This window comes from Tamandua tetradactyla, chromosome 1, assembly GCF_023851605.1.
Source record: "Tamandua tetradactyla isolate mTamTet1 chromosome 1, mTamTet1.pri, whole genome shotgun sequence".
NCBI lineage: Eukaryota > Metazoa > Chordata > Mammalia > Pilosa > Myrmecophagidae > Tamandua > Tamandua tetradactyla.
In genome coordinates this window covers 96054192-96063761 of record NC_135327.1, presented here as the reverse complement: position 1 = coordinate 96063761, position 9570 = coordinate 96054192, and the positions used below count along the sequence as shown (strand labels likewise).

Sequence of the window (9570 nt, the reverse complement as noted above, 5' to 3'; positions counted from 1 at the left end):
GCGGCCGGAACTGTCTGGGCGGAACAGAAAGGGTAGGAAACAAGACCTGCGTAAGCCCCAGTTTCCCGGATCGCTTTTACTGCACTGTCCGTGCTCCGGGACCCTGGGGCGGTAAGGAATGCAGAAAATGGTGGTGGAGAGCGAGGCTGGGCCACCAGCTCTCCGAGCCGAGAAGGAAGTGCGCGGAGGACTGACTGAGAGGAATCCCGGATGGGTGTGGAGCGGCGAGCTCAAGAAAAGAAAATTCCCTTTTCCTAGGAGGGTCTCTGATGCTCCTTTTCCGCCCTACACCGTTGCCATTAGCATGGCAATGAGGAGCTTATGTAATTCGACGCCCCGGGGCGGGTGAGCCCTTGCAGCAGAGCTTGTCAGCAAAGGCCTGGGATGGCCGGACTCTTCTCCACCCTCTCTCTCTCTCTCTCCTCGTTCCCGCCCCTTTCTCCTTCCCACTCAGCTTTGCTCCGGGAGCCCTTCGGGATCCCGAGCAACTCGGCCGCTGGATTTTGAGGGGTAGGAGGCGGGGGAGAGAGATGACGCTAGCGGACGTGGCCTGCGTAGGGGCCGAACCGCGCGCTGCAGACCATCTGCCGGCTCCCCAGGACCCAGGAGCCTGCGCGCTCCGGGTGGGGCCTCGAAGGGCCAGACCACAGCTCCAACAAAGTGTGCTCAGCTCTCCTCTCTCCTTCGTTTCTCTCTTTCTGGAGAGGGGATTTACGAGTAGGAGATCCTCCTCCAACACCCCCCCCCATACACACACACACACACACACACACACACACACACACACTAGATTCGGTTGCATTGCATGTCTGGAGTGGGGGTGGGGGCTAGCAGGTGGGAGGGGTGGTGGACAGATGGCTGATGGTGGACACTAGACACTTTCCTCTTCCCCAACGATACCTCCTCCCCTTTCCAACTTACTGTGTAGCTGCCTATGTGAGTCAAGTGTTTCCCCAGAGAGGCACGTGCAAATCTGAGCATCATCCCAAGCCAGAGGTCCTGGTCTTCATCACACTTATCCTACCCTGATACTGATGGTGTCGTTAATTGCTATTTACTATTAGGTTTCGAGTCAACCACGGGCTTGTAGAGAGAAAAGTCCAGAGGCAGAGAATTGATGCATGCTTAGGTAGCAGAAATCAGCCAAGAAGCTTTGCAGCCACTGTTCTATAGATTTTACTCTGATGGTGTTTACAACATTGAATCTGACAGATGAAAATTATTATGAGGACTGTATGTGGGTTTGGGATTCCTACTTCTTGCCTACCTCCCCTCCCCCAGTTAGAACAACAATGTTTTGCTTGAGGCAGGCATATTTCAAATGTGTTAGGCACCCTTTCAGGCCCCTGTGTTCTGTTCTCCAAATATAAAGTCTCCCCCCAAATCTGTCATCTCAGAAGGGAAAACCCTTGCAGACCTTTAACGCTGGACTCCCTCAGCAGCAGCAAAAAAAAAAAAAAAATGGGTTCCCCAAACACTTCCTTTGGAATGGTATTTTTCTGTGAACTTTGACCCATCCTCAAACTTGGTTTAAGTGGGAGCACGTACAGAAAAGGTCACTACTGCCTCAGTTCCAGCTTCTGGAGAAGGGAAAAGGCAAGACGACTCGCCTGGAAGCGGCTTCCTTGGGAGCGCCAGGCCTGCAGCGGAATAGGAGGAGAAGGGATCCTGTGGGGGTGGGGCTGAGGTGGAGAGTATGAGCTGGCAGTGTGGGTGATCTACTCTCGGAGCCAAAGCTCATCCGTACGTTCTCCCCCCTTGCCTTATTCCTATACCTTTGTTGGCCTCCTCCGCCGGGGTTTGCGCGACCCCCCTGGGCCGCAGGGCGTCCTCCACAAAGCCGCCACCGGCCTCAGCCTTGTCGCCTCCTCTGCTAGCTCCCGGCCTCCGCACTCCTCTCCCTCCACCTCCCTTCTCTCCTGGGTTCCTTACTAAGACAGCCTGGGTGGGGAGGTTTTCTTGGTGTCAAAAGCATGCACTCGCACAACACACAGGTCCGCAGGCACTCGGGCCGGCTCCCGTCTGTCTCCGCGCACAGCTAGCGGCAGGCCCGGCTCTCGCAACCTTGCGGGCTCCGCCTGAGAGCGTCCGGGACCGCAGCTCTCCCGCGCTGCTCACAAAGGCAGCCTCCTCTGACTCGAGCCGGTAGGCTTCCGTAGTTCGATTCCTTCCCAATCCCACCCCCACCCCACCCCACCCCCCACTAAGAAATTCTGGGGCCGATTAGTCGGTGAAGGAGATGCTTGGCGGTCTGGGCACACAGGCCCGCGCCCCACCACACAAGCTAAAGTGTCTAAACGCCCAGAGCAAAAGGATGAAAAGTCTAGCTTGGTCACGATTAAAATAATCGCCTGCAAGCGGCTCGCTGGGCTCAAAGCGCCTCTTTCAAAGCTTTTCTACTAGAAAGGGAAGGAGCCAGGAGGAGACAAAACGCCGCCGAGTCCCGGAGCTGTTCATGGCATCTGCGGCTCAGCCAAGCTGTTGTTTTAAAAGAGCAATAAAAATGAATTATGACTAAACGCCTTCTAACTTAATGCGTTCGGACGGGAATCCCCGGCAACTACGTAAGAGGATTTTTATTTGTGCATGTGTTCCTGCAATTGATCTCTTTGATGACATTCTCATTCATAGAAAGCGTTTGATTTATGAGTGCAGGACAAATCGCACCCAGCAGCCCCGCAACCCTGGCCTGGTCCGGGCTGCCCTGCTTCGCTCCGCGCCAGGGGCCGGAAATCGGCCGCGGTCCCACGAACCCCCCGCCTCCCCACACACACACACAAATGCCTATGCCGCTGTTGGGACTTAGAGGGTTGAAGAAGAAGGGGAAGGTGGGGAGCAAACCCATGGAGAAAGATCGGTATTTCATTATAACTTCCAAGCCGCTACAGTTAAGAGCCGGCTTCGTAAATCAACCCGCCCCGCACACATGTTGCTTACACACTGCATTTTCTCACGCTAAGTAAGTTGCCATCAGAACATTTCTCAGAAAGAGAAAAATAAACATGGGAGACATAAGGAGGGGGGGGACAGAACAACCCAATAACATACCCTAGATCACGTTTTATTGATATTTCATTTTAAAGTGCTTTTTTTTCTCTTTCTAAAAACGGGGTTAATTTATAACCTAGGATGACAAACACACTCCTTTTTAAATCTCAACTTCCTAACCTGACTTCAAAGCTTTGATGATCCATTATTTGCAATGTAAACTGATTTAAGAATGAAATATTGATTTTTCTGACCCTGATAAAAAAGACCCCACGAGTGACTGGACCAGAAGATTGGAAAAAAATGAAGTGCATTTTCCAGCTAGCAACAACTGTTTTATTTTTGTTTTTCTCTATTTTTTAGGTCTGTTTGCTGGACTCATCCACATCTGGAAGACTAATCAACCACACTGAAAATATGCGGGAACTTGTGGGGGTAGGGGAGAACATAGATGTTTGAAACAAACGTGTATAAATAAATGAAATGTTGATAACTTGCTTAATGACCTAGAGACTAGTAGCTTGTTCAAGAAACTCCACATTCCTGAGTGGGAGGTTTCTGTAGGCACTTTATTTCTTCAGTTTCAAAAGCTTCGACTTGGCCCAACTCATCGCGGCCCAATTCTGCTTCTATTACCAATTCAAATCTATGGCTTGAACCTCAAATCTGAAAACCAAATCTATTCCCTTAAAAAGAAAAAAAGAAAAGAAAAGAAAGAAAAAACACTTCTTAGAAGCCCTAGCCATTTTCTGGCTTTTGTTGTTGTTTTTGCTATCTAATGAAAATTTTGACTATACCCCCTTTATAAATATATTAAAATTGAAAAAGAAGATAAATTGTGACCAGAATTTTATTTACTGAGTTAGACTAAAAGAAGAAAAAGAAAGGGATTGGGGGGGGATATGAAAGCTATTTGTAGCAAAGGAGAATTTATCCTACCAAAAAATATGCATGACAATGCATACTAATGTAACACAAAAATAAAAAGAAAGTGAAGATACAATTATATGATCACTTTCTTGCAGGCCTCATATTGTTCTCAGAAAACCACATAAAGGGTGATTGGATAAAATTTAAAACAACTAAAACTCCAAAATAATCTGTAAAAGATCGTTTGAAACTGGTTTCCCAGGGGGAATCGCTAAACAGAAAATCCTCAACATTTAAAGGAAGGATGAGATAGGTCAAAAATAAAATAAAATAAAAATCAACACCCAGAATAAAGAAGGCAAAAGCACCTGGTCAAGGGGGGTTTTGTTTTGTGATGCTTTGTTTTGCTTTAATGTTTTTAGTAATTCAGATGCTGCAAGTCAATTGTGGTGAGTGTGTCTGTAAAAAAGTCAAAGCTGTCAGCTGAAATATCTACGGGACTGTCGAGGGAACCTGGTAAGCTGGGCGAGACTGCATCTGAAAGCTGCAGGCAGGAATCTGTGGAGAAAACGTTAAAGTCCTGCAAAGAGGGGACCTCGAGGGCCTCGGGACTGTCATTGTTTAGGCCAGCACCACAGTTCTGGCCCATTGTTGACAAGCAGTTAGGAACAGTGGGTGACTGGTGCTGAAAATGTTTCAGATTTTTCTCATTGCTGGTTAAAGGCGAAACTGGGAAACTTTGGGAGTCGCCATTGTGTCCATTGGGAGCCTGCTGCTGAGAGAGGGCATTTTGTTGAAAAGTGTAACCTTCCCTCTCCAGAAGGGCCCCGGAGACGCTGAGGGCTTGCTCAAAGAGTGACTTCTCTTCATCCTCCTCCACTTTCTCGGAGTCCTCAAGGCTTTTAAATTTCCCCTCGCTGTTTTGATTCTCTTTGCACTGAGTCTGCCTTTTGTGCTTCATCCTCCGGTTCTGAAACCACACTTTCACTTGTCTCTCAGTCAAATCCAGGAGCGCTGCAATCTCCACCCTTCGGGGTCTGCAAAGATACTTGTTGAAATGAAATTCTTTCTCCAGCTCTAAAAGCTGCGTGTTGGTGTAAGCAGTTCTCAGGCGCCTTGAGCCCCCTCCGCTGCCATCGGCGATTTCCAAAGATTCTGCGGAAAGGGAAACCAACAAGAGACACACGCACAGTTGGAGGTGGAAGGGTCCAAGCTGGGTTATTCCACTGGATAATAAATATAGCAGAAAAAAATGAACTGCAACAAAATGGCCGCCCCTGGATGCAGTAGAGCTATTGTGCTGCTTTTCCTGGGAGTCCAGAATGGGTAGAACCCATCTCCTCCACCTCCATCAAATTTCTGCCTGTAGCTCCCCCCAACCTCTCCATCCGGGAGCAAACTTTATATTAGCCACACCACAATTTATAATTAATGCATCAGCTGCTTAGCTGAGCAAGAGTGATCTATCACTCTTCATTACTGTCAAAAAGCCAAACTCTAGGACAAGGAGACAAGAGGAGGTCAGTTCCAACTCAAATAAATCATCCCACATTACACAAGTTAGGGAAAGTTCCACCCCCCCTTCCTAAAAAAAAAAAAACATATATGTCTTATTGTGGAGCACAAGATCCCTTCTCTCTCCAGCACATCCACTCCTAAGCCCACAGGGAAAGGAAAAAGGCAGCCAAGCATCTCTCCCTCTCCCCCTTTCCCCCCAGCCCATGCTCCCCTCCCCCCATAACCGCTCTTGGGGTAGTCCAGAGGGGGAAGAGGGTCCCGGGAACCTGGGGCCAAGTCTTTGGACTGACCTTTGTGGCTGAGGCAGGCAGGGCCGCTGGTGGCGGTGGCGGCCGAGGCGGGCGGCAGCGCAGTTTTCTTGGCCGCCTTCTTCTCCTTCATCCAGGGGTACTCAGGCGGCTGCAGGGCGCCGGCGGGCACCGGGCTGCCGCGGCTGCCCGCGGGGCTCGGCTTGGGGCGGCCGCCAGCGCCGTGGCGAGGGTGACTGCCCGGGTTCAGGCTGGGAATGGTCTGCTCAAAAGGAGGAGGAATCAGTGTCGAGTGTGAAAGCGTCGAGGTCTTGATTGATGAACTTTGAAATGTATCAGCGACAGGGGGAAAAGATGTCAGGCACTCAGCGAGCGACGGCTGGCTATTGATAAAACCAATCTCTCGCTCAAATTCGTAATTCATGGCCTTCTCCTTGGAGCCCCCTCGGAGAAAAAGTTCCCTCTTCTGGAGGGGCTTTGGGGGGGCAAGGCCCAGGAAAAAGGAGAGCGCGGAGGGAAAAAAAAAATCTATCATAGAAGATCGCTGCTGGGGTGTTTTTTTTCTAATTCACTGATTACAGCCGTATGGGGACCGCGCTACTATTAAACTATTGAATTCATGGAGACAAGGTTGAAATTGGACCGAATTGGCTGTCACATGATTGCTTCTGCCCAATGACAATTTGGGCTTTAATCAAAAGAAGCCACTGTCTGTTTGATTGATCCAAAAAAGTCGGGAAGGAACGCCTCATTGGGGGCCAGCGAGGCTTTATTTACACTTTTTTCAGGGCAAAAATACATATATGTGGGTGGGGATGCCCGTGAGTGCGTGGGGGTGAGGGTGCCTGCCCGCTTCCTGATCAGCAAGGATCTGGTGTGTGCGCCTGGGAGTGTGTATGAGTGTGTGCGAGTGTGAGCCTGCTGCCGGTCCCGCCGGCGGCTGCCCTCTGCCTCCCCCGCACACTCCGCGCATTGTTTGGGACTGTCGGGAGGACGCCTCGCACCTCACAAATCATTTAAGCACCTCAGTCTGATGCCTGCAGTCATTAACAAAGTAATCCATTAATCTTCAAAGTTTTGACACCCGAGGGCCCAGCATCCCAGCCACATAAGTTCTGCTAAGGCTGGAGGAAAGAACAGAGAGAGAAGGGAGATGAGAGAGGAAAAAGAAAGAGGGAGAGAAAGATGGAGAAAGGGAGAGGAAAGAGTAGAGACACTCCTTTTTGGGTGTTCCCCCTCTTTTTCTTCCTTTTTCCTCGGCCACTTCTAAACCAGTTCCTGGATCTCAGAACTGATCTGGCTCTCAGTCGATTTTCCTTCCTCTCTGTTTTCCCTTCTCTTCCTCTTCCTCCCTTCTCCCCCTCCCTCTCTCTCTTCTGTCCCCCTTTCCCCCCTCCCCCGGCTCCCCCAGCCCCTCGCCCCCCTCCCTCCAATGCCCAGCCGGGAGTCCGCGCCCCCCGGCCCCGGCCGCCGGCCCATTGTTAGCCCAGCTTTTCCACTGCAGCTTTGCATCTGGCTCCGGCGGGAAGCGGAAAACGGGAGGCGGCGGCTCTTGAAGCTTCCCGACCTTCCTGCGCCATCAACTTCTCAAGAGTGGCTCGAGAAAGATAGATGCAAATGCCAAGCGAGACAACAGCCCCAGGTTCATGTGCCCAAGTCCCTGTAGCCAGGGCGGCGGCCAGCCAAAGAAATGCCGCCCGGAGCAGGCGCGTGCGGCTCCTGGCATTCTGGGTTTCATACCCGTAGGGCTCGGGTGCGGTGAGTATTTCCGATTTCCAGGAAGTCTGTTGGAAGTTAGCAGCAGGGAGGGAGAAGGTGCTTGTTCCTCTTTCTTTTCCCTTCTCCTTGTCCTTGTCGCTCTGGTACGGGGGCTGGCTGGTTGAGACTCAGCGAGTGCTTCCTGACAGTCCGAATTGCCTCCCGCACCTTCCCGTTCCTTAGACACCGGCACTGGGGAGGTTTACACCCGTGTTCTGTTGCTGGAAACAGCACCGTGGAGGAGAGAGGGCAACGAGGAGAGATTATGAAGGTTGTGTTTCTCATTCATGCTCTACCCCACCACCACCACCACCACCAATTCGGAGAGAGACTGAGCCCATCTTGGATGGTGCCGGAGGGTTCAAAAGATAACACCTTTAGGTACCAAATAATAACTTTTTAAAAATCCACTAAGCCAGAAAGAGGGGAGGAAGCTGAGAAAGAGATCTGAAGGTACCTCTTCTCCCGCAAACCCAGAGGATGGTGATTCGCTTTTGCTTCCTTTGAAATGGACCAAGCTAACAGACTCCCCCAGGCCGACAGGCAAGCAGGCATTGGTGGCAGGAAAATAAATCATTCTGATGGCCAGGGAGAGAGAGGTTGGAGGGGGAGAAAAATCTACGTAGAAAACAAGAAAGGCCGACCAAGGAGCAAGGCTAGGACTCCATCTCTGGGACCCTCATCAAAGAGGGTTTGGGTTGCAAATTAGATATGAAGTGGCCTTGGTTAGTTTACTAGTCCAGAGCATTCCCTTACAGGTAGAGATGCTATTTTGGAAAATGTGGAGTTTTTCAGTTTTCTTGCTTTTATTCCAAACAAAGCTCTGAAGGAAGTCTGGGCACGATCAATCTTGCTCACCAAAAGCCTTGACAGCTTCTGGCCCTTAAGAACACATTTCAGCTTCAAGCTCTTTCCAAGATCAAATGTGGCCGAGCAGAGAGGCGAGCAGGAAACGCAAGTAAACAAGGAAAACTGGTCTTTTTAAAGATATTTTCTGGCTTCTTTAGAAAGGGTTAGAGGGGTGCTTTTAGGAAAGGTGATTTGCAGACTCTGGGATGGTGGCTTTTGGCATTTGCTTTTACCAGAAATACTGACTAAAGAAGAGAGGGAGCAGCACTGCCCGACATGGAGGAAGCTTTGTCAGGGGCTGCGTGGGTGAGAGCTTTTTGCTCGCCTCAGAGGCTTTAATTCAAATACCATCTGGTAGAAAACTCTTTTTTTTTTTTCCGACCACTCAACGCTGAACTCTCCCCTATATCTATTACTTTAACTCAGGAGATATTTTAGTAAGGATTTCTTTTTAATATCTAGGAAGCTGGAGGAGAGATCAATATTTTTTCCATGAAAGCCAAAAGGAATGTCTTGGCTGGCAAGCTATGGAAAATAATATTAGAATCTCATTTTTAAATCTCCACCCTGAGAGAAGAAGGAAGCTGCCAACCATTCCTCTCTCAGCTAAAGGTTGAATTTTAGGTATTTTAGAAATAGGATCCTCCCTGGGTGGATCTCTCTGTCTCTGTCTCCCTCTTTTTTCAAAGACAATATTGCTTATAATTTTCCAGATAATTTTATAGACTTCTCTAAAATGATTATTTAAAAGATGACTCCTGTATTTGCCCAGCATGGCAAATGGAAAAGGAAGAAGCTCTAGTTCTCACAAAGGCTGCTCCCCAGCCTCTGCATTTCTGAGGTGCACGCCATATTTGGGCAGGGAGGTTGGAGGTGGGGGGAACAAACCCATCTCTCTCACGGCTCAAACTCATACACACACACACACACACACACACACACACACACATACACACACACACACACACACACAGTAGAAGGCCAGGACTGACCTGGAGAGACACCTCTGGTGATGAAATATCCATCTCTCCAAAGCCTCCTGGCTTTTCATCCTTCTAGCCTTTTTCTTGTCCCTAAAATGTGAGAGGTTCCCCAAAAGTGGCCCCTCTGGGCCCAGCAGATATCCAGAAGTGGCTCTAGTGTCTGTTTCTAGGAATCATCCGAAGGAGCTTCTCAGGGGGAAGATAGAGGCCATGATGATGGATATTTTGAATTGCAAACAAAATGGCGACATTTTTCACTTCTGTCTCTGAAAGATACAATTCAGGGAGAAAGGGGTTTATTTCTCACATCAGATGCTCCTGACACCCTGACTCAGGCGGCCCCTCATTTACAGCTC

At 49.6% G+C, this 9570-nt stretch overlaps 1 protein-coding gene across 1 annotated transcript; it reads right to left on the bottom strand.

Moving 5' to 3' along the window:
- Window positions 1-3255: 3255 nt before the first annotated feature.
- On the bottom strand, window positions 3256-7458 carry HOXA2 (homeobox A2). Its single transcript, XM_077121147.1, has 3 exons — window positions 7365-7458; window positions 5667-6748; window positions 3256-5013 (listed from the first exon to the last, which is right to left on the bottom strand). Exons 2-3 carry the CDS (start codon window positions 6157-6159, stop codon window positions 4277-4279), a joined length of 1230 nt encoding a protein of 409 aa, XP_076977262.1. The 5' UTR covers window positions 6160-6748; window positions 7365-7458; the 3' UTR covers window positions 3256-4276.
- Window positions 7459-9570: the final 2112 nt, after the last annotated feature.

Coding starts and splice junctions, on each gene's coding strand:
- HOXA2 (XM_077121147.1), bottom strand. CDS start 6,159: ATGATAGATTTTTTTTTTCCCTCCGCGCTCTCCTTTTTCCTGGGCCTT. Junction 5,014..5,666: donor TGCCTGCCTCAGCCACAAAG/GTCAGTCCAAAG, acceptor CCCTTTCCGCAG/AATCTTTGGAAATCGCCGAT.